The sequence below is a fragment of the Calliphora vicina genome, chromosome 1 (assembly GCF_958450345.1).
Source record: "Calliphora vicina chromosome 1, idCalVici1.1, whole genome shotgun sequence".
Classification (NCBI taxonomy): domain Eukaryota; kingdom Metazoa; phylum Arthropoda; class Insecta; order Diptera; family Calliphoridae; genus Calliphora; species Calliphora vicina.
The window spans coordinates 72,801,738-72,827,581 of NC_088780.1; the positions used below are offsets into that span (position 1 = coordinate 72,801,738).

Sequence of the window (25,844 nt, forward strand, 5' to 3'; positions counted from 1 at the left end):
ATTAACATATTTCGAGAAAAATTAAAATAAAAGCTAATTTTTATTTAACATATATCCCTATTTACTTGTGTATGAGGTTTTGTCTTCGTATTATATTTTTTTAGCGGCAGTTTCAAATCTCCAGTTTCAAAATTTTGTTAAACAAATTTTTTGATCATCACATTGGAATTTATTGAGATCATAATAGAGAATAAAAATATGAAAAAATTATGTAAATACCTCCAACAGTTTTTCCGTAACTAAGATTTAAATTTTGTGATTTTCGTGAAAAACCATTTTTTGTCCATATTTTGGCGAATGAGACCAATTTCCTTACTGTTATGAATTTTATGTAAAACATATACAGAATCTTATAGTACAGATAATTTTAACTATATTCTGAAATTTTTACTAAAAACGGACAACTATATATATTCAAAAATAACTGGTTTTGAATATATCTCGTTATCAGGCGTTGTATGAGCTTAGGAGTTATTACAGAATTTTTAGAAAGTAAAAATTCCTACATATAGTATAGTCGTGTAATAGTATTAATTAATCCTTTTAGTTCCATCAAAACATAATAATAAGTACTTGTAATCTCATTAATATATTACACTCTGGGTAGGAAGAGATTCTGAGATTAAATAAGAAACTGAGAAATATCAGTATGTGCCCATTATTAATGGCTTAAAAAAAATAATATTTGAATAGATTAATAGATGAAACAAAAAGTCGACGTTGCGACATTTGCTAATTTATGACGAGTAGTTTTTTCGTCTTTTTATACTGTTTTAATGTAAAAGATCTAAATTATTAAGGACAACATGCATTTTTTAAATTTTCACAATAAAAAGCAAGATTTGCGATTTTTTAGTTATCTTATTTAACGACTTTTTGGATACTAAATCGATAGTTCGACTTTTTTACCAGCCACAAGTCAATAATGGCTTAGTTTAAGCCAAAAGCTTAAAATAAAGTCGATTTATATATATATATATTTTTTGCCTACTTCCAAAGATTTTCGACATATTGGATGTCAAAAATTGTAAAGATAGATTTATTGCATATATCTCGGTTATTATACGTCCTATGTGATTAGGAGGTAGTACAACATTTTTAGTGAATAACAGTTCCTTCAATTTGGCTACAAATAGTTCGTGCGTACCTCAAACTATTTTTTAGATATTGGATGTCAAAAATCATTTAAAAACGGTTACATCATAAACATATATCATTGGAATATATCTCAGTTACTATGCCTCCTACGAGTTCGGGAGTTATTTCAACATTTTTAAAGAATAATAATCCCTATATTTTGGTAATACTTAATGGGATAATGGATGTCAAAAACAATAAAAAATCTATTTTTGAATATATCTCGGTTATTAGGAGTTGTATGAGTTAAGGAGTTATTACAACATTTTTAGAGAATAATAATCCATAAATTTTTAAAACATAATTTGTGAGTACCACTAACGGTTTTCGAAATATAGTATATCAAATATAATAAAAAATTAGTTTTTGAATATATCTCGGTTATTATGCGTTGTATGAGTCAAGGGGTTATTACAGAATATTTAAAGAATATAAATCCTTACATTTTGGTGACATACAATTTTGCATAACTCCAACGATTTTCAAGATATTGGATGTCAGAAATTACAAAAATAAATTTTTGACATATATCTTGGCTATTATGCATCCTACGAGTTTATTAGTTAATACAAAATATTTAAAGAATAATAATCCCTATATTTTTGGTAACATATAATTTGTGCATACCTCTAATGATTTTCGAGATATTATATGTCAACAATTACAATAAACTGTTTTTTAAATATATCTCGTTTATTAGGCGTTGTATGATTTTGGAAGTTATTACAGAATATTTGAAGAATACAAATCCCTTAATTTTGTTAACAAATAATTTGGATGTCAAAAATCATAAAAACAATCAGTTTTTGGCATATATATCGGTTATTATACGTCCTACGAGTTTATTGGTTATTACAAATTTTTTAGAGAATAATAATCATTATATTTTATTTAAAAACTAATCATAAAATCAATAAATAGACTTATTTATAAAACATAAAAGTCGACGTTACAACTTTTGCTAATTTATAAAAATAATTTTTTTCGTCTTTTTATACTGTTTTATTGTAAAAGACATATGGTTACCTGATTTTGTAATCAAAACACACATTTTTTAATTTTCAACATATAGTTTGTGCGTACCTCCAACGGTTTTCGAGATATTAGATGTCAAAAATCAGATTTTTGAATATATCTCGGTTATTTTTTGAATATATATCGGTTATTATGCATAGCATGTGTTTAGGAGTTATTATAGATTGTTTAAGGAATACAAAAATCATAAAAGTAATTTTTGGGGATATATCTCGATTATTCTGCGTTTTACGAGTTTGAGAGTTATCAGAACATCCCTACATTTTGATAATATATAATTTGTGCTAACCTCCAACGATTTTCGAGATATTATATGTCAACAATTACAAAAGTCTGTTTTTTGAATACATCTCGGTAAATTTATAGACTACAAATGCCTTCATTTTGGTAACAAATTTGGATGTCAAAAATTATGAAAAATCAGTTTTAGGCATATATATCGGTTATAATCCTTACACTATTTATTAATTATTTAAAAAATAATCATAAAATCATTGAAAAGATATATTTATAAATAAAAAAACTAGACTTACGACTTTTGTTAATTTATGAAACGTAGTTTTTTCGTCTTTTTATACTGCTTTAGTGTATAGACATATTTTTTAATTTTCAACATATAGTTTGTGCATACTTTCAACGGTTTTCGAGATATTAGATGTCAAAGGAATACAAATCCCTAGATTTTGATAGCATGTAACATGTGTGTACATCCCACGGGAGATGTTGAATGTCAAATATCATAAAAAATCATTTTTGTGGACATATCTCGATTATCATGCTTCCTACGAGTTTGGGAATTATCAAAACATCCCTAAATTTTGACAACATATATTAAAAATCTGTTTTTTGAATATATTTCGGTTATTAGGCGTTGTATGTGTTTGGGAGTTATTACAGAATATTTAAAGAATACAAATCGGTTAATTTTGGTAACAAATAATTTGGATGTCAAAAATCAGTTTTGTGCATATATCTCGATTATTATGCGTCCTACGAGTTTAGTAGTTATTTTTTTATGGAATCTTTCTTTTTAGAAATTTACAATAAGTATTAAAATCTTAACCTAAACTAAAGTTGAGTGCTAGTTAAATGATTATCTGGCGAGATCCAGTGTTTCCAATCGCCTCAGTCGTCTATGACCCTCTTATGACAGCAACTCCCTGGCAAGGGGGTTTGGATGATCCATTAGTTTTGAAATGTATTTTGTTGTTCAGAAGCTATTGCGGGATTTTCATGTGTACTTACAAAAGCGGTATCGTCCGCAAATGTAAATGTGTGAGTCAGTGCGCTCGTAGGCATATCTGCAGTATATGAAATATATAGGAACGGCAATAGAATACTTCCCTGTGGTACACCAGCGGATATTTTTCGACGTGTCGAGATCACATCCTTTGATTTGATTTGGAAAGATCTTTCTTGTATGTAATTTTTAAGCAGTTTATGTACGTTTGCTGGTAGTAATCTAGTATGCCAAGAGATACTAGATATCTAGAGATATGCAAATAAATAATGCGGAGCAATACTGCTTGCTCTCGAAGGTTTTCCGAATAAGTGTAGTTATCTGATGTACCTGTTGAGATAGTACTATGTTTCCTTCTGAAACCAAATTGATGGTAAGGAATAACGCAATTTTCGTCAAGTCTCTCAAGTAACCACTTTTCAAAAAGTTTTGAGAATATTGACAATAGGCTAATGGGACGGTATGATGCTTGAGTGACATCTTTTCCCGGTTTTGGTATCATAACTATATCAGATATTTTCCATGAGAATGGGAAATATCCAATACGTAGTATTGAGTTAAATATGAAAAAAATAATTCTAAGTAATTTTATCTATACCAGGTGATTTTCCAGCCTTAAGACCTTTGATTGTCGTCTTCACGGTAGAGAACCGGAATTTTAGTGGGGCTGGTACCACATTATTTATGATCTCTAATAAATGAATTTGTATCATTTGGGGTAAATACATTCTCCAAGTGATTGGCAAATGCTTCGATTTTTTCTGACTCATGTACAATAGGGCATCGCATATTTTTCACAGCGGATTATATTTCATATTCATTTTTCAGTGAGATGTTCTGTGGCAAGTGTGAGCTAACATACATTTTATACTTTAACCAGTTCGTTTTCTTGTTAGGGAAACAAGAGTAAGAGTTTTCTAATTTACTTGGAACTTCTAATAACGTTAAAACTGTAGGCGAGTGGTCTGAAGAGAGGTCCAGCTAAGGGATCACTGACATAAATTCTCGTTTTATATTCTTGATTACAGCGAAGTCAATTAGATCGGGAATCTTATTGAGGTCTGTAGGCCAAAAAGGTAGGTTGGTCACTAGATATGGCATCTAGTCTTTTAGACGATGTTGCTTCTAACAGTTGCCTACCTCTAGGAGTAATAAGGCGAGAGCCCCAAAATGTATGTTTTGCATTGTAATCACCAGCTGCTATAAATCGTGGACATAGCGTCGTAAAATATTCGAGAAACTTTTTTTTTAACTTTTTATTTATTTTTGAATTGCTCTCTAAAGAGAGCATTGCTTGATGCATGGACCTCATCTTTGCGGGGTGGTAGATCTCCTCTACACAGCCTTGATCTGGTTTGCCTCTATGCGAGAAGCCGAGCAAGCGAATTTGGGACTTTCTTAAACTCATCCTTCAATAGTGTTCATTTCTTATGTACCATGGTGCACCCGTCATGGTCCTAAGAATTTTCGACTGGGCCCTCTGTATAAGCTCAATACTGGAATTACTGGTCGTTCCCCACAATTGGATTCCATATATCCAAATTGGTTTTAAAATGATTTTATACAGGGTGACTTTATAGTCCAGGCTTAACTTTGATTGGTAACTTATTAACCAGTGAAGGCTAGATGCTTTTAACTTCATGTGAAGTCTCTTGGTTTCTATATGACGGCGCCAAGTAAGTTTTCTATCTAAGTGAATACCAAGGTATGTAACATAATCGGACTGATTTATATTAACATTGTTAAGTGTGACAGGTGGACAGCATCCCCTCCTCAGTGGTACTGCTGTAGCATAAACCATATGTCAATTATACCGACAGAATATTGAAATTCAAAAGAAATAATATCATATTACAGAAACGACAAAACAGTAAACACTTTGTGTGTTGTACTAATTGTTACTTCATTTTTATGTGATTCTTGCGTTCAATGTTCTGTCCAACTGCTACATTCTCCACTTTAGGTTAAAATGCAATGTAAGCATTAATTTAGTATATAATCAATAAAATTTTAATAAATGGACACACTTTGCATTACCAACTCTGAGCTGTAATGTAGCTCGAGCAAAGTAGTAAGAAAATTAACTTTTGTTTTTTCTTCTCTTATATGGCGATCTCCTTTTGGAGTGCTAGAAAATAAAAAAAAGCACCCAAAAGCATATTGGCATATTTTTGATTTTGCCTGTCCTTCGGAGTGCTTAATTTTAGAGCACCCAAGGAAAAATATTGTTTACAAATTGTAATATTTTATTTACAGCAGTCTTTTGGAGTGCTTAACAAACAAAAAAAGAGCCCCCAAAAGTAATCTTGTGGTTCCTGGCGGACAGCAAAGTCTCTGCCAGAGGTTCTGTACGGCCAAAGTACAGAATGAGATCGCCTGGTCCAAAGGCGATCACTACAGAAGAAGTCCTAAACCAAAAGAAGATCCTGCCATGTGGTGAAAATTCGACTGGATCGATTTCCTGCTAGAAGCGTGAAATAAAATGTAAAAAAAAAAAAATTATGTATTTATATATTAAAAAAAAAAACTACTGTGCATCCATTTGCACGTCTAGGGTCAGTAGGCGTTAACCGCCATTTGACAAAAATTTAACCAAAAAATAAAAAAAAAAATATATATTTATGTATATATATATATAAAAAAAATGTAAACTATAATATATAATAAATAATTGTTATGAAATAGAAATTAATTAGTTCTAATTAAGTAAAAAAAAATTTTAAGGTCCTTTGAAATAGAGTAGAAAGAAATCAGGAAATTCGAAAATTAAAATGGGAAAACCTCAATCAAAAATATAAAATCTTTCAGCCAACGTGGTCAATGAGGTAGAAGTAGTACAGGGAAACGTAAATTTAGAATTAATTGAATTTTGCTTAATAATAATAACACTTTTGATAGGTTTAAATTCGGTCTTGCGTGTTTACGCATTACACAATAAAAGATTAAAAAAGAAATACACGAGTAGAGCAAATGATTTAGACAGAGTATAGATCGGGTGGCAAGATATAGTGAACAAGGTTAGATTAATTAGAGAAGAATTTGAGCGCTCATATAAGTGTCTAAATGTTGACAGACCAACTAAGGAAGAAACAGTAGACAAACATTTTAAAAAACATTCCAAAATGACCCAAACAGTAGTAGAGTTTCTTAATACAGCTTCAAAGCTTATTAATGACTTTGATGGAAAGTCTGAAAACTTACGTTTTTTCATTGACTCATTGCAACTTGTTGAATCAATTAAGGGCGAACACGAAGCAGTTGCTGCATCTATTTTTAAAACAAAATTAAAGGGAACAGCAAGAAATTATATTGAAAATGAAAACACAATAATTGCAATTATAAATAAGCTAAATAATAGCATTAAAGGCGAATCAGTCGAGGTACTGACTGCCAAAATCATGAACATTAAATAAAACAATAAAACTGCAAACGCACATTGCAGCGAAATTGAAAATTTGACAAAATCACTAGAAAGTGCTTACATAAATGACGGCTTAAAAACAGAGTTAGCAAGCAAATACTCAACTCAAGTAGCTGTAAAAGCACTAACTAAAAACTGCACCATAGATAAGGTAAAAATTATCATGGAAGCAGGTCAATTCAATACTATGAATGACGCAATAAGCAAATTCGTAAATAGTTGTACAGAAGCAACTGGAAAACAGAATGCAATACTTTACTATAGGCAAAGCTATAACAATTATCGTGGAGGATATAATAGATTTCGTGGAAGAAATAACTATCCACGAAACAATGACAAGAATAGCAATCAACACAATAACAGAAATAATTACAACTACAGAAACAGACAAAATTATAATAATAATAATAACCGTAGGAATAGAAACGGAAAACCCGAAACTTCCTCTAAGATCAACTCAGTAAAAAGAGAAGTATACAAACTTAACCTTAGCTTTTGCTTCTTTATAAATGTTCACATTACCGAAACTAAAACACCAATTACTCTACTTGTAGACACAGGAGCAGATATTTCTTTAATTAAAATTAAATTTTTTAAACTAAATGAAATAAATAGAAATAAAATAACAACACTAAGTGGAATAGGAAAAGGAAAAATTAGCTCATAAATTCTTCGAATTAAAATATCAAAATTTTTTGATACCTCATGTTTTTCATGTGGTACCTGATGATTTCCCAATACCATGCGATGGAATCATTGGCAGGGATTTCAATAAAAAATTCAATTGTGTATTGGATTTTAATGACGATAACGATTATCTTATCCTTAGACCTTCTAATATTTCGCAAGTTATAAAAATACCACTAACAAACAATGGCATTGTCTTGCCAGCTATATCAGAAACGATACGAAAAGCAAATCTTCCCACTTCCGAAAAAGAGTTATTAATACCAAATCAGGAAATAATGCCAGGTGTATTCATAGCAAATACTCTGGTAAAATCTGACAATGCATATATTCGTATTCTAAATACTAATGATAATATTTCAATAGTAAATAAAGAAAATTTAAGGATGGAGAAGATTGCAGATTAGGATATAGTAACAGAGAAATCTGGCAATGGCGAAGATAGGAAGTCATTGATATTACAAAAATTACAGAAAATTTTTCCACAACAATTCGATAAAATTATAACAAAAATCTGTTCTGAATATAGTGCAATTTTTGGTTTGGAAACAGAAACTATAACTGTTAATAATTTCTATGAACAAAGGTTAAGAGTAAAAGATTCAACTCCAGTATACATAAAAAATTACAGAAAACCTCATACACACAAGGAAGAAATAGATAAACAAGTCAAAAAACTTATAAATGACAAAATAGTTGAACCTTCTAATTCTGAGTTAATAGTCCAATCTTATTGGTACCAAAGAAATCATTACCAAATTCTGAAAACAAGAGGTGGAGACTTGTTATCGATTATAGGCAAATAAATAAAAAACTAATAGCGGACAAATTCCCTTTGCCTAGAATAGACGATATTTTAGATCAACTTGGTAGAGCAAAATATTTTTCTGGTTTAGACCTTATGTCTGGATTTCACCAGATTGGTTTAGAAAAAGAATCAAGAAATTTAACATCATTTTCATACCAATTTACAAGATTACCTTATGGTCTGAAGGTAGCTCCCAACTCCTTTATAAGAATGATGACTCTCGCTTTTAGTGGATTAAAACCAGATCAAGCCTTCCTGTATATGGATGACTTGGTTGTATTAGGTTGTTCAGAGAAACATATGCTTTCTAATTTAAAAGATGTTTTTGAACTATGCAGAAAACACAATCTGAAATTGCATCCAGAAAAATTTTCATTCTTTATGAGAGAAGTACATATCTTGGTCATAAATGTACTGATAAAGGAATACTTCCAGATGATAGTAAATATTCCATAATAAACAATTATCCAACACAAATGGATGCATTTAGTGCGAAAAGATTTGTTGCTTTTTGCAACTGTTATAGAAGATTTATAAAAAAATTAAAAAGTAAAATTATCCAAGAAGGGTGCAAAGTTCGAATGGACAGAAGATTGCAATTATGCATTTGAATACCTAAAGAGGGAGTTAATGAGCCCAACATTACTTCAATATCCTGATTTCACAAAACAATTTTGCATAACCACAGACGCAAGCAAACAAGCTTGTGGCGCTGTATTAAAACAGGAGTATGAAGGAAAACATTTGCCTGTAGCATATGCGTCGAAGGCCTTTACAAAGGGTGAAAGCAACAAATCCACCATTGAACAGGAGTTGACTGCCATACATTGGGCAATAACATATTTTAGACCATACATTTATGGCAAACATTTCCTAGTCCGCACCGATCACAGACCATTATCTTATTTGTTTTCAATGAAAAATCCAAGCTCAAAGTTAACAAGAATGAGACTTGATTTGGAGGAATATAATTTTACAGTTGAATATCTTAGGGGAAAAGATAATTATGTTGCTGATGCATTATCACGTATATCCATAAATGACTTGAACAAAATAAACAATGAAAATAACAATATATACAAAATAAACACACGATCAATGGCAAAAGAGTCACTTAAAAAGTCTCCAGTTACAATAAACAAACGGCATTTAGAAAATGAAAATAAGAAGCCCAATATATTTGTACCAATTATGAATTCTGACGTCAGAAAATTTTGTAAGCTAAAGATTACCCCACAAAAGTTTTATATTAAACATGGCAAATATGACTCGTGATATTACGAAATATGTTAAAATGTGTCAAAAATGCCAGTCGGCTAAAATTACAAAACACACAAAAATGTCATTGACTTTGACAAACACACCGACTAAACCATTTGATACGGTAATAGTGGATACTATAGGCCCACTACCAAAATCATATAACGGAAATTCTTATGCTGTCACAATAATATGTGACATGACAAAATATCTTGTAACGGTACTTATACAAGATAAAAGCGCAAAATCAGTTGCGAAAGCAATATTTGAACATTTTATTCTTACTTATGGTCCGATGAAGACGTTCATTACGGACATGGGTACAGAGTACAAAAACTCAGTACTTAATGAATTGTGTAACCTTTTAAAAATAGAGAACATTACATCGACTGTTTATCATCATCAGACACTAGGAACTGTGGAAAAAAGTCATAGAACCTTCAACGAATATGTAAGATCATACATATCCGTTGACTAAAGCGATTGGGATGAATGGCTCAAGTATTTCACTTATTGTTTTAATACTACGCCATCTACGGTACATGACTACTGTCCTTATGAGTTAGTTTTTGGTATGCTTCGTAATGGGTTTCAACAATTTAATGAGGTTCAATCAATAGCTCCTGTATATAATGTAGAAGATTATGCTAAGGAAGTTAGATATAGATTATAAGTAGCACATAAGAGGGCCCGAGAAATAATTGATAGGTATAAGTTAAAACAGAAGTTAAATTATGATAAGACATTGTTAGATTATACATTTAAAATAGGAGATTTAGTCTTAGTTAAAAATGAAGCAGGTCATAAATTAGATCCACAATATAAAGGACCTTATGAAATTAAAAATATAGATTTAAGAAATAATGTAACAATAATAGATAAGAAAAATAACAAAAAGCAAATAGTTCATAAAAATAGACTTAAGATTTTTAACAATGAATAGAATTAAAATTTTCCATTATAAAGTCTACGTAGACATATTTTAAGTTACTTATATATATATTTTGTAATAAAATTTATTATTAAGGTTATTGTAATCATTTGTTAAAGAATGTCCATACACTTAAAAACTGTATGAACATTCTTCCGTAAAAGGGAGGTGTAGCATAAACCATATGTCAATTATACCGACAGAATATTGAAATGCAAAAGAAATAATATCATATTACAGAAACGACAAAACAGTAAACACTTTGTGTGTTGTACTAATCGTTACTTCATTTTTATGTGATTCTTGCGTTCAATGTTCTGTCCAACTGCTACATTCTCCACTTTAGGTTAAAATGCAATGTAAGCATTAATTTGCATTACCAACTCTGAGCTGAAATTTAGCTCGAGCAAAGTAGTAAGAAAATTAACTTTTGTTTTTTCTTCTCTTATACTCCTGCTCCAATCCTATATTCTCTTGTCACGTAATCATTGTACTTAACTGAAAATATACGGTCCGATAGATAAGATTCCAATAGTTTATGAGTAGATGGTGGCAGCAAACATTTTATTTTATATACCAGGCCTTTGTGCCATACTTTGTCAAAGGCTTGAGCGACATCCAAAAATATAGCTGAACAATATTTCTTTAATTCAAAGGATTTTCTTATCTCTCCGGTTATACGATTAACTTGTTCGATTGTTCCGTGGCGTTCCCGGAAACCAAATTGATGAACTGGGATTATATTTTTCTCATTTAAAAATGGTATGATTTTCTTTTGGAACACTTTTTTTCGTACAGTTTCGATAAGCAAGGAAGCAAGCTTATTGGTCCATAGGAGGATGGTACGGTCAAGTCTTTACCTGGCTTTGGTATCATTATTATCTGAGAAGTTTTCCAATTTGTCGGAAAAACTCCATGTTTAAAGATCGCATTAAATATTCTAGACAGCACAATTATTGCCACACTCGGTAGTTTTTTAGTCATAGTAGGTGTAACAGAATCATTTCCAGGTGATTTTTTTAATATTATATTATCCTTGATTACTTCGTTAATGTCTTCTGGGCTTATATCTAATATGTCATCATTAGATAATGTTGACACAGGTGGCTCTTCAAGTTCAAAAACAGTTGTTGGCGAGTTTGGTTGAAAGACTGTACTTAAGTGATCAGCAAATATTTTAGCCTTTTCCTCCGTGCTGCGAGCACAGGTACCACCAGCTTTCCTTAAAGGGCTTTGCCCCTCTAACTGTGGCTTGATATTTTTCGTTGCTTTCCAAAGGGAAAAATTTGTGTGTTTGGTATTTGTCAAACTTTGAATGTAATTTCTATTTCTGCGATCCTCTTCTAATTGAAGGGTTTTTTTCAGGTTTTTACTAGCAGCAGACAGCCTCTGCTTTGCAGCAGGTGATCTATTTTGTTGCCATTTTCTTCTGAGTATTCTCTTTTCGAAAAGAAGTCGTTCAATATCTGAGTTGGAAATGTTCATATCAGTTTTAGGAAATATTTGTCTCTTTGAATGATTTAGAGCCGATACAATTAATGACGTATAGTCATTGACACTTTTTGTTAATCCACCAAGTGTCCACGAGTTTGTGGGACCTGCAAATTTCTCCACCAAGTCTCCAAATAACTTGGTTTATTTAAATAAAAAGAAAAAGGGGGTTGTTTTATACAAAGCAATTTTGTTTTGTTTTATTGAAAATTAAAACACTTTCCTTTGATGTTTTTTCAACTATTGTTTTTTGTACAAAAATGGTTGTTTTATTAAAAAACGAATTAAAAAGGGCTCGATACAAAAACCAAAAAATTATCAAAATTCAACTTTACTTCTTTAAAAGCTAAGCAACGATTGGCTCGCAAAAAACTAAATATAAAGTTAAAGTAAGACTTAACGAAAAAATTAACTTAAAGCTAAATATATATCATAGCAGCGCTTTATAGTTGGCAGTCAATTCAAATTGTTGATGGCAACATCATCCCCCAACAGGAAAGAGATGGGCAAACCAATACCATCCATTCAGACATGAACATTCCGGCGCCCTTGCTGTACAGCAACTCAAAAACCAATTGTAGAAAACCTAAAGCTAATAAAAATAGAAAAAAGAGCAAACGAAAAACTTCAAAAAATTCAAAATTTCAAAATTCCATTTATTTCAAAACAAAGCAATAAATATTTAAATGTGGTGACTCCATCCCATAGTAATCCAAGTTTGTGAAGCCATCCAAAGACCAAAAAGAAAAAAATAAGAAAACTAAAAAAGAATAAAATACAAAAAATTTAATTCTTGTTCATTATTTAAAACAATTTAAAAAATAACGAAGAATGTAATTCCATACAAACTCTAAGATGAACACAAACCAGAAATGATATAGCCAAAAATTGTGTATTGTGCAAGTGGTTTGCCGAAGGACCCTCCATACACTCCATTTCTTATAATTCTGCTATAGACGTCACCACCCAATAAAAGATTTACTGCACTCGATGAATTAAAATGCGGATCTGCCAATTGCAGCCCTGGGAATTCGTCTAAAATACTACCATCGACTGATCTCGGTGGTGCCATCATGTTCAGATTCCGCTTGATTTCGGCATAAACCTCAATTATGGTGCTGGAACCGTGGTTACCACCAATTCTAATGAGGCACTTCTCCTTGTCGCCCACGTTAATTCTACGAGCAGATATTCTTCGAGCCACTTCTTCCGAGATAATGGATACCTCTGAGTTGGCGTCTATTATGGCACGTTCACTAATGAAACGCCCATTTGATTCAATGTTTACCATAGCCGTTGGCTTCAGCAACACTGACCCGCTTACATTTATTGGTGGTCCCATCACGGTTCCTGCGACGGTGCTCCTTTTAAACGCATTTTTTGTCCTACGATTACGTCTGCGGCGGGCGTTACGGTCCTTGTTCTTCCTTAAAACAAGGGCTTGAGACGTGCTAGGTCTCTCGCTCTCATGACCATTTGTTAACCGACGATCCCTGGTAGAGCTTCTCGACGAACTGGGTTCGGTTGACTCTCGGCGATCGGACGAATTAGTTCCTCGACGATGACGCTGGTTTCTTCTGTGCGTGGACAAAGTACCTCTACCTTCCTTATGAAGCAATGTGTGGTGCATGTCACCACATCGTCCGCATCGGCCCGTACTTTCACAAGTACGCCAAGTATGGTAATGAGCCAAACAGCCCGCGCAATAGCGATAAATGGAGACCAGTCGCATTCTCTCTTCATAGTCTACTTGCAAAAATTTGTGGCAGGATTTTAAGGGATGATTTTTGAGGCAAATCCGGCAAATTATCTTTTTTGAGGTTTGACGACCTTCAGCATTATTGCGAGGATTTACCATATTGTTTCTGAAAAATGTCTGTAGGAAAAAAATTAAAAAAGACTAGTCAGTTGGAAGTACCACTAACTTCACAACTGGTCTTACTATTGAGCCACGTGCTGTTCTTAACTCAACAACTCTAACGTGGCCATCTTTACCAATATTCAGCTTGTCTACGCGACCTAAACGCCATTCGTTTGTAGGCAAGTTATCTTCCCGAATGACTACCATATCACCGATTTGCATGTCTTTCCGCACATATTTCCATTTATTACGTTTTTGCAAATCCTTCAAATATTCATCCTTCCATCTAGCACACAAACGTTGATTCAAGGCTTTAACTCTCTGCCAACGATTTAGAATAGATATCGGAGCTTCCAAAACTTCAACTTCAGGAGGTGCTAATAGTTTGCCACCAGTAAGAAAATGGCCTGGCGTTAAACAATCTAAACAGTCAACATTTTCCGATAATGGACATAAAGGTCTCGAATTCAAACAAGATTCTATTCGCGCTAACAATGTAGAAAATTCCTCAAATGTGTATTTCAAACCTCCGGCAATTCTACGAAAATGGTGTTTAAAACTTTTAACCCCCGATTCCCATAAACCCCCCATATGAGGGGCACGAGCAGGATTAAAATGCCAGTTTATTCCTTGATGTGCATATCCAGAGTTTACTTCGGAACCTATGTCACGAAGGAAACTACGAAATTCAGTCTTTAAAACTCTCGACGCACCGACGAAATTGGTTCCATTGTCTGAATACATATTCTTTGGACAACCACGACGAGATACAAATCGAGAAAAAGCCGCCAAAAACGCGGGAGTTGACAAACTACTGACTGCTTCTAGATGAATTGCTTTCGTAGCGAAACATATGAAAACACAAACATAACCCTTCGTTATCAAGCAAGCTCGGCCCGTATAATTTCGAATATCAAAGGGGCCGGCAAAGTCAACACCAGTCGTGGTGAAAGGTCGAGTTATAATTGTTCGAAGTGTAGGAAGTGCTGCCATAATTTGACTATGTGTTGCCTTTTTTCGAATAGTACATGTTTTGCAGCGGCCTATTATAGTTTTTATCAAATTCTTGGCCCGGGGAATGAAAAACTGTGTACGTAGCACCCTCAACATAAGTTGATTACCTCCATGCAGTGTAATATCATGAATAAATTTCACAAAAAGTCTCGCAAATTGACAACTGGATGGTAATAAAATGGGAAACTTCTCATTATAGGTCAAATTCGGTGCGTTCGCCAAGCGACCTCCTACACGTATCATACCTTTTTCATCCAAAAACGGATTTAAATTCAATACTTTGCTATTAGTTAGCAATTTTTTCTCCGAAAGTTTATGATATTCATCAGCAAAGTCAACTTTCTGAGCAACAATAATCAGTTTTTCTTTCACAGATTTCAATTCATCTGATGAAATGTCCAACGAAGTAAACAAATGTTGGTTAATTTTAAGAATTCCATTAATTCCTCTTACTACATATGCCATTACCCTGAGAGCTCTGCCGTAAGACGAAAAATTCTCCAAAAGATCAGAATATGATTTAAAATACGAGAAAAAAACTTTATGTGTTCTCTCTTCTTTCCTTGTGCCAAAATCTACACATGTTGGAGATAACCAATAATTAGAAGGAGAACGAAGCCATGAAGGACCATTCCACCAAAGATGACTTTCGATCAAGTCTTGTGGGCGAACACCACGACTAATTAAATCCGCCGGGTTGTCTTTTGAGCTCACATGTCTCCAGCATTCTTTGCCAGTTTTTGCTACAATTTTCAAAACTCGATTAGCAACGAAAGTAGTCCACGAATTTGGTGGCTTCTGAAGCCAAGCTAAAACAATCATTGAGTCGCACCAAGTGAAAAATCGTGTCCCATTTTGGTCCAAATCTAAATCTTTTCTAACAATTTCCAATAAGTCTGCTAGTAAAAGAGCTCCGCAAAGTTCCAGACGTGGTAACGAAATAGTCTTGAGAGGGGCAACTCTTGATTTGGCTAGTAATAAATGCGAATGTATTGCATTAACTCCATTATGGACTCGTACGTAAATACAAGCTCCATAAGCCTTTTCAGAAGCGTCACAAAACCCATGAACTTCAAGTATCGTCGTAGGTTTGAATCCTACCCAACGAGAAATATGAATATCGTTTATCGATTCATAATCAACAAGAAATTGTCTCCATTTTATCCCAGCATCTTTTGAAATAATTTCATCCCAATCAGTTCCCTCACTCCAAATTTGTTGCATCAATATTTTTGCTATAATTACTATCGGTCCTAACCATCCAGCTGGATCGAAAAGTTTGGCAATAGTAGATAGAACTTCCCGTTTTGTAAAATTTTCTTTCAATGATATTGTGGACGTAGAAAAATAAAATTCATCAAGTTTTGCATTCCATCGTATACCTAGAGTTTTTGCCACACTTTCATCATTAATTTCTAAAAAGTTTTCATTCAAAAGATGTTCTGCTGGTAAACCGTTAAGAATTTGTTCAGCATTTGAGGTCCATTTCCTCATAGAAAATCCAGCGGATGATAATGCTAGGATCAATTGATCACGAGCTTTTATAGCCAACGAAACTTCATGTGCTCCTGCGAGAGCATCGTCCACATACATCATGCGGCGTAAAATTTTTGAAGCTAACGGCCATTTGTCTTCGACATCTTCAGCTAACTGATGTAGAGTTCTGATGGCCAAAAAAGGAGCACAATTAACACCGAAAGTAACTGTTTTTAATTCAAAATCTACCAAATTATCGCTATGGTTCTTACGAAATATAATTTTTTGAAGTTTAGTTTCTTTGGGATCAATTAGAATCTGGCGATACATTTTTTCAATGTCACCATTAAAAACATATCGATAGAAACGCCATCTATTTATTAGCAACATCAAGTCATTTTGCAAAATAGGTCCAGGGTACAATATATCATTAAGACTCAGCCCAGTTGTAGTCCGGCTGGACGCATTAAAAACAACTCTTACTTTCGTTGAAGAGCTTTCAGGCTTAAAAACTGCATGGTGTGGCAAATAATATGTATCTGAAAAGTCTGACTCATTATATTCAGCCTCGACCATATGGTTCAAAACTTCATATTCGGAAAGAACATTCTCATAAATCAATTTCAACTCAGGATTTCTTTTCAGGGAAATCTCGTTTCGCAAAAACTGTTTCCTGGCTTTCTCACGCGAATGTCCTAAACACCTATCAGTCGAATACTGCTGTTTGAAAGGTAGTGAGACAACATAACGACCTTCAGAATTTCTCTTAACTGTATTCTTAAAATGTTCTTCACAATATTCATCTTCTGGTGTGAGTCGGGAATGTTGCGGCGGTTCTTCCAAGGTCCAAAATTTCTCGAGTTGCTTGTCCAAACTAACATCAGTAAAATACGAAACACTTGTTGTGAATATTTCTTTATTCGGGTTAGGAAGTGGACCAGTCAAAATCCATCCAAAATGTGTTTCCTGCGCCATCAAGTTTCCTAAGACATTTTTCCTAACACCACCTAGCATGATCCTAGGATAGTTATCGCCCCCAATCAAAATATCAACTTGACTGCTTCTCGAGAAATTTGGGTCCGCTAACTTAAGATTAGATAAAGAACATTGAGAAACATCAACTGAATCAACAGGCAACTTCCCAGTCAATCTCGGTAAAACAAGACTTTGAACTTCAAGCCTAAAACCTGAATTTTGGGGAGAGCTCAAAACAAACGAGCATTGCTTTTGAACAGACCCTGCTAACGCGCCATTCAAACCTGAAACCTTAGCGCAAATACTCTTAATAGGCAAATTAAGTTTCCTCTGCAATCTTTCCGAAATGAATGTAGCCTGTGAACCTGAATCTATAAGTGCCCTTGCAGTAAACACGTCGCCTCGAGATATAATATTTACTAAAGCAGTTCCCAACAAAACTTGTTGTCTTGCAGTTACAAAACAATTTTGTACGGTCTGAGTTTGTACAACCGCTTGACTGGTAGTTGGCCTATCTGAGCTATCATTATTATTCGTAGATGTTTCTGTTACTTCCCGATGTAACATAGAATGGTGTTTCAGTTTACATACTGAGCAACTATATTTGCTTGTACAAGTATCTAACTTGTGGCCGGTACCTAAACAATTAATGCAAAGATTATTTCTCTTCACTATCAAAAATCTTTCTCCGGGATTCATTTCCAAAAATTTCGAGCAAAATCTCAACAAATGGTCTCTTGAACATAAAATACAGGACTTTCCTATCACCTTCGCTTGAAAACTTCTAAATTTTCCTCCAGATGATGCATTATTTCCAAAATTAGACTTATTCTTGGACTTAAATCTGTTTACATTTTGCCTATTTCCAGTAGGGTTGACAGCATCCTCCGAATCAGATTTTTGTGTTCCACTCATCAAACCAGAATTACTAATATCGAACACTGTTTCCAAAGATTGAAATCGGGATGTTATAAAAGTGTCCATTTCTCGCCATTTCGGTATCTCTTTCTTATTTTTCACACTCTGTTCCCACAATGACAAAGTGAGGACTGGTAATTTAATGGAACACAGATATACAAAAATAGGGTCCCATGTAGAGATATCTATATCATGTAAATTCAAGACCGAAATGCAATTATTGATGTCCCTTTGAAGCCTTTTTATATCCTTAGCTGATTCAGTTTTAACGGGTGAAAGGTTGAATAAAATCTTAAGTTGGCTGTTGACCAAAATCCTTTTATTTTCATAAGCCTCACTTAGATTATTCCAGGCATTTTGAAATCCTTGATTTGTCAAAGGCGAATTCTTAACAATTTCCAAAGCATCGTCAGATGTGAATTGTCTTAAATAAAACAATTTCTCAACTCCCGACAAATCATCACAGTTAATATAAACGGCTGTGAACATATCGCGAAAAGAGGGCCAAGAACCATAATCGCCCTTAAATATTTCCATCGTGCAAGGTGGCAACTTCATGTGATGGCTAGAAGTGCGATTCACCACAGTAGCTAAGTCTCCACAGTTCCCAGATGCACAATGAGTTGAACTCAAAACTGGCTTGTTTATAAAGGATTGAGACAGTTCACCCATTAAAGCCGCAATAGTTATGTAGGCTAATCTACATTCCTTATACAACCGTTTTGCCTGATCACAATCTTCATCTGAATCTTTAACAGTGTTGGTAATAGCGAAAGTCTCGTAACTTGCTTTTACCTTTTCCCATAAATCCTTAAATTCATCTTTTTGAAGGTCAATGCTAAAAGAAGTTCGATTTTCTTGTGGCATTTCATTATAGTCCTTCTCAAATTCAAGAAATAAAGCGGCCAGCTTTTCAAATTTTACTAAAATGTCCGATTTCATCCTATATTATTTATTATACTGAGCTCTCGAAATGAAAAAACCTCAAAAATGAAACTGCCAGAAAATGTTTAAACGATCAAAGCAAAAACTAATATTCTCAAGCTTATAGTTTTGAAACACTATAAATAGCTTGAAAATTGCCAGATGAATTAAAAAAAAACCAAAAATCTTAAATTTGAACAACTTTTGTTCAAGAACTTCAATGGCAAAGTTTTCAGAAGACTGTTTCTCAGAAAATATCAACAAATAAATGTAGCACTTGCACAAAATCTTAAAATATCTACGAAATAATTCCCAAAATTACGAATTAATTGATAAACTCAAGAATGTTAAAATTGAAATAATATTTTGAACGCAGCAATTTTTTATAAAAAGAATAAAAAATATTTCCCAAAATAAAAATCTTTCACAAATTTCTTAACGTGTTCGAATGACGAATATTGTTTACTAAAATAAACAGCACTATAAGCATAGACAACAACTAGATAAGTAACTGAGAGCCAAAAACCTAAGTCTGTTGTCAAAAACCTAATTCATGAGAATGTATTGCATGTATTTTGTTATTGTATCACCCGTATGTGTGAAAAGAGAGTAATTTTTCCATATATATTACTCTCTCCTTCCGTTCTATGTGTTTATTCTATGACTATAAGTATTATGATTTATTTCAAAATATATTTTGTTATTTTGTTAAATTTTAACAAAATTTAATGAATTTTCATTAGGAAACACTTTATTTTAATGCTGGAGATAGTTTTTAGATTGGACCTACAGTGTGCAGTAAATTACAAACAATAACAATCAAACTTGTTTATTAAACTTAAGAATCTTATGAAACTGCCGAGGAATACAAAACAAATCATATATTTTTATATTGGAACTAATTCCCCTGCGAAGTTAAAATTATGTTTAATAATTGCAATAATATCTTCTATTAGTACGAATTCATAAACATTTATCTTTAAAATCCCTTTTTTCAAGAAAAAGGCAAAAAGAAAATCAGTTTAAAATGGAATCGATTCAATTTTTAAATTTGTTCACTTAACACTGGTTTATAAAGTGTATTTTAAGCTATTAAAACGTTTATAAATACAATAAAGTTTTGCCTATTAATGATTTATAAACCTGGGATTCTGAATTAAAAAAAGCAATTATAGAAAATTATTAACTTTTCCGCTTACCACTTGTTTATACTGCACAGGTACGTTGGTACGGAATTGCCGGCTGGATAAGTCCAATTGAAATGCCTCTTCTATTGACACTGTTGTTGTTGTTGTTTATATTTGTTGTTGGCAAAAATTGTTTTTTCTTTTTTGTTATAAGATTTGTTTTTAACTTTTCTCTGGCAAACCTCTATGCTTGTAGAGATTTTAAACAAAAATAAAGCTACAACAAAATTAAGAAACAACAAATTTATAACTTCCAAAATAAACCAAATTTGTATACAGCTGGATGTTTTGGCCGGTTTACTGGTTGACCTGATTTAGTGACGATGAGTGCCTGGTTGAATGTTTGATGTTTGATTTGCCGGGCTGGATGCTTAGCTAATTTGTGATGTAGGTTTGATAATATGGAATCTTGCTGCAGCACCAAACAGTACGTGGTGTTTTATACTACTCCGACAATGTCAGGACAAGATACCTTGATTGTCTCGTATAAGTTTCCTTTAAATTATTTCCTTTTGAATGCTTCTTGTGGAAATTGGTGGCGATGATTTGCTAGTTTTTCACTTAAAAATTTAGTTTGATGTTGCTCTATTGTGTATTATAATTTATAAATTGTTTTGATTATTAAACAATCAAAAACCTAGCCATTGCTTGTAGAGGATGAATTATTAGATTTATGATTTTTAAGTGTTTATATTAATACAAAGTGTAATATTAAACAAAACAATTTTTAAACTAATTTTTATTTTTCTAATAGATTTTTATTTGTTTGTAAAAATTTAATTTAATTCAAAAAATTATCTTAATTAATTTATTAACACAAAAAGTTGCGAAAATACAACGATCTTTATTATTTTCACTTTTAAATATTTATATTTGAAAACACAATTAAATTTCAGCACATGCTGTGCGAATTTTTTTCCTTTTATTGTTGTGTTATTTTTCTTTTACGTGTGTATATACAAAGAAACAAAATGTCAAGTATTGACATCTGTCATACGAAGACAGTGTTGTTGAGCTAAAAACAGTACGACTCAAGGCACCACCTTTATTTAGTGTTGGTAAAAATACAGGTTAAATTTTAGCTAATACACAAACCATTGAATGATAATGCAGATCAAAACACTACATTACTTTAATGATGTGTAGCTAACAAAATAAATGTTTTTGGTAGAATTTTATATTCTAACCAAAATATTAAAAAACAATAAAATTAAAAAAAACATCACCTCTTTTTATTTATCTGCAAAATTTTTCCCACTAAATTATCCGGTTCGTCTGGACCAAATGTTAATCCACCAAGTGTCCACGAGTTTGTGGGACCTGCAAATTTCTCCACCAAGTCTCCAAACAACTTGGTTTATTTAAATAAAAAGAAAAAGGGGGTTGTTTTATACAAAGCAATTTTGTTTTGTTTTATTGAAAATTAAAACTCTTTCCTTTGATGTTTTTTCAACTATTGTTTTTTGTACAAAAATGGTTGTTTTATTAAAAAACGAATTAAAAAGGGCTCGATACAAAAACCAAAAAATTATCAAAATTCAACTTTACTTCTTTAAAAGCTAAGCAACGATTGGCTCGCAAAAAACTAAATATAAAGTTAAAGTAAGACTTAACGAAAAAATTAACTTAAAGCTAAATATATATCATAGCAGCGCTTTATAGTTGGCAGTCAATTCAAATTGTTGATGGCAACATCATCCCCCAACAGGACAGAGATGGGCAAACCAATACCATCCATTCAGACATGAACACTTTTATCTACATCTTCCTCACACTGAATACAAAGATCCGTGTGGAGTTATCAGTCTCCCATCGGACGCGTCCCAGGTGGCGGATAGGGGGAGCAACTGCCTAGTCTAGTGATACTGTTTCCTAAAACATGTCATTAGCCCTGACAAATGCTCGCGCAATATCAATATCTTGAGACACTTTTTCTAACAAATGGTCTAAACTTATTGATATTGCTAGGTTTCGTAAAACGGGTTGTGATAGCCAACTATATAATATTGTGACACATTTTTTTTTTTTTAACAAATGGTCACAGTAGGATATAATTGGTGCTAGGGTAATGCTATAACTGGCGATACATTTTAGAACAAATGGTCGCCTAGCGATAGTGCTCTTTTTATCTTTCTTGTTTTACTACCCGCGGACCAAAAACTGTTCTGTTCTTTCCTCTCTCTGTTCTTTCCCTCTGTCTTTTCTCTCTCTCTTTCTTTTCCCCCACTTGTAAGGTTAACGTGGTTGGTAGCAGTGCCGAGAACCTGAATGGCTAATTAGTGGTTAAAGAAGATTAGTCGATAACAGCTCCCCTCCGGTGCTTATGACACGGGCCGGTTGTAATCTCTGTCTAGTCTATGTACGCCGTCACTGCATGGATGGTCCATCCCCTTACGTGCCTACTCGTGGGACCAAAAATGAACACAAATAACAACAACAACAACACAAACACAAACAACAACAACAACGTCCTGAAGAAAACCGTTGATCTAGGATCTTCTTCAGAAGACGACCTACTAGCCTCTAGTCAAGAGACTCTGGTCGCAATGTCAGGCAGCTTGGGTGACCGTCACAGCACTCTACTGCCCTCCAAAAACTTGACAAATGCACCTCTTCAATCGGATGCCAAGGCTGGCGACCAATTGAAGAAGAAAAGAAAGACATCCTTAAATCCCGATACGCCAAGGCGATATTCATTCTTGACAAGAATGCTGCCAGCGGTGCCCATGAGCGTGATGAAGAAGATCGCGCTAAATACCAGGCTGTGGTAGATGAGTACCAAAAGTTTTTGGATTCCGTACCCAGTACATCAAAGGCAGCAGCCGAAGAAACAGAGAGGTCCAAGCGCAATCGCTCTTAGACAGAGGGTGAGAAGTCGCCTAAACGGAGAAAGGTTGTCGAGAAAAAATCCACTCCGGGACCCACATCAACCACGACTACATCCGCCAGACGGCCCTTCAACGAGGTGGTTAAGGACCATCTTCTAATGGCTCTGGCGACCGAGAAAGACGGCACCACCAATCCTGTTGTAACAGAATGGGGTGCTATCGAGTCCAAATTAACTGAACTCGTGATGGAACACGTGTTCGCTAATAGGACTGGTACAGCACCTCGTTTTGACTCTGGTGAGATTCACCGGGGGTACAGGGTGATCAAATGCATGGACGAGTTCTCAAAGGACTTTCTTAGCAAGTGCATCGCAAAGATTAGTGGTGCATGGGTAGGTTTAAGCCTTAAACTGATCCCTGCTCAAGAGATTCCAATGAGACCGCGTGCACGTATTTGGTTACCGAAGATGGCAACCGATGCGCATAAGTTGGTGGAGTGTCTGAAGCTACAGAACCCCGACATCCACATGGATGACTGGTCCATCATCCGCACCGAGCAAGGCGATGGCCACACATGCCTAATCCTCGCCATCACCGAATCGGGCTCTGTCGAGCTTGAGAAGGCGGGCTTTAAGCTGTTCTTCGGAGTGAGGGACGCCAAGGTAAAGGTGTTCAGGCCTACAGGTACGGGTAGCGGTGAAGCGGATGAGATTGAAGCTGCAAACTCTCTGCTCACAGAAATGAAGCTCTCCGAACCCCCCCCAAAAACCAACAATGGCGCTTAAAATAGTGCAGATAAATCTGCAGCACTCGAAATGTGCTACAGATAACCTTCGGGTACTCTTAGCCGAAGAGGACCTGGACATTGGGCTGGTGCAAGAACCCTGGGCTTCTGACTTGGACGTGAAGGGGTTCCCGGCCTCAGCATATAACATCCTTTATGCAAGAAACAATGGTAGGCCAAGATCATGTATTATTGCCAAAAAATCTATTAACATTTTTCTTTGTACGCAGCTTAGTTCAGAAGACCTTACAGCAGTGATGTTCAAAAATAAAAATGAAGATATTTGCTGAGAGAGCTACCCAGCAAACATAATGTCAAACACTTAAAATAACAACAAAATGAAGAAAGTTTAAATTTAGAATTTTTGTCAAATAAAACCAATTTATTAAATGAATATAATTTAAATTTTAAGGAAATGAAAGAATATACATTATACGGCCGAAATAATCTCAAATTTTTTATTTATTTTTAACTTTGTTTTTTTTGTGTTCAATTGTAATTGAAACGCGTGTGTTTGCTATGCTTCATCCAAAAACCAACCAACAACAATGCTTATTGAATTTCTGAAAAAATGAGATATTTATTACTCTCTTTAAAAGAGCGTAACAAATGTGTTTAAATTTTTTAAACAATTGTTGTATGGGATGAACATCACTGCATTACAGTAGCTAAGGTCGAGCTACCGTGCAATAGAAGCTTCATGATTGCCTCAAGCTACATGGCACATGAGAAGACAGCTCCTCCAGTTGAAGTGAGTGCTCTACTGTCCTCTGTTGGGGCATCTGACGACATCATCCTGGGCTGTGATGCCAACGCCAGGCATCCAATCTGGTCTTTACTTAATTTCATTAATTCCAATAAACTAAGTATATGTAATTCTGGTAATACGCCAACATTCATGTTTCCAAGTTCGGACAACTATAATGGATGGGAGGAAGTATTAGATATTACACTCATAAATGATAGGTCTAAGGTATCAGTAGATAGGTGGAGGGTATCCAAAAAAAGGTCGTTCTCTGACCATAACTGGATTCTCTTCAATATTAGACTTCAGAACTCGACAGAGAAAATACAATTTAGGAACCCAAGAAGGACAGATTGGTTCAAATTTAATGGGATCCTTAAAAACAAACTTAAGTATATGCCAGTTGTAGAAGATTCGATAACTGGTCTTGAGAAAATAGAGGAAAACTTTACTAAAACTTTAGTCAAGGCTTTCGAAGTTTCCTGTCCAGTCACTAAGGCTAAGAAAAGCTTCCCTCCATGGTGGAATTCTGAGCTATCTAAACTACATAGGGAAACTCGTAGGGCCTTTAACATTAGCTACAATAGTAAATCATGGCAACCATATCGTGATCAATTGAAAGCCTACAAGAAAGCTATAGTAGTCGCAAAAAGAAACTCATGGAGAAGCTTCTGTGAATCTATAGATAATACAAAAGACTCTGCAAGACTTAGTAGAATTCTAGCCAAGGGGCAATCCAATCCTACTTATATCAAAAGGAAGGATGACTCCTGGTCTGAATACTCAGCAGAGTCACTTGACATCCTACTGAATACTCATTTCCCAGGCTGTAAGGATGTTGCTACGGACTTTGAGAGGGAAGGTAGGACTCTATTCAATATCGATAGTTATATCGTCTCCTATGACAGGATATCATGGGCGATTGACAGTTTCGCACCTTTCAAGTCACCCGGGCCGGATGGTATATTGCCAAAGATGCTACAAAGTGCAAAAAGGCATATCATTCCCTGGCTTCATAGAATTTTTACGCTCTGTCTCTCCCTCAATCACGTTCCGGTTAACTGGAGGAGAGTTAAGGTCGTTTTTATTCCCAAAATTGGAAACAGAAGTCATGAGAAGGCG

The 25,844-nt window shown here is 34.1% G+C and overlaps 3 protein-coding genes across 3 annotated transcripts; 2 read left to right on the forward strand and 1 right to left on the reverse strand.

Annotated features, from left to right (window-relative positions):
* Positions 1-13,910: 13,910 nt before the first annotated feature.
* On the reverse strand, positions 13,911-19,196 carry LOC135950193 (uncharacterized). Its single transcript, XM_065499727.1, has one exon. The coding sequence runs from the start codon at positions 19,194-19,196 to the stop codon at positions 13,911-13,913; it is 5,286 nt and encodes a 1,761-aa protein (XP_065355799.1).
* A 3,586-nt stretch (positions 19,197-22,782) lies between these two features.
* Positions 22,783-23,225, forward strand: LOC135950204 (biogenesis of lysosome-related organelles complex 1 subunit 2-like). Its single transcript, XM_065499738.1, has 2 exons — positions 22,783-22,995; positions 23,073-23,225. The coding sequence occupies exons 1-2, from the start codon at positions 22,783-22,785 to the stop codon at positions 23,223-23,225; spliced, it is 366 nt and encodes a 121-aa protein (XP_065355810.1).
* A 126-nt stretch (positions 23,226-23,351) lies between these two features.
* On the forward strand, positions 23,352-23,978 carry LOC135950216 (uncharacterized). The gene has a single exon (XM_065499749.1). The coding sequence runs from the start codon at positions 23,352-23,354 to the stop codon at positions 23,976-23,978; it is 627 nt and encodes a 208-aa protein (XP_065355821.1).
* The last annotated feature ends 1,866 nt before the right edge of the window (positions 23,979-25,844 follow it).

Bases quoted from the DNA above. Each gene is read 5' to 3' on its own strand.
- LOC135950193 (XM_065499727.1), bottom strand. From the start codon at position 19,196: ATGAAATCGGACATTTTAGTAAAATTTGAAAAGCTGGCCGCTTTATTT.
- LOC135950204 (XM_065499738.1), top strand. From the start codon at position 22,783: ATGAACACAAATAACAACAACAACAACACAAACACAAACAACAACAAC. The intron at 22,996-23,072 runs GCTGGCGACCAA...ATTCTTGACAAG, and splicing joins CTCTTCAATCGGATGCCAAG to AATGCTGCCAGCGGTGCCCA.
- LOC135950216 (XM_065499749.1), top strand. From the start codon at position 23,352: ATGGCTCTGGCGACCGAGAAAGACGGCACCACCAATCCTGTTGTAACA.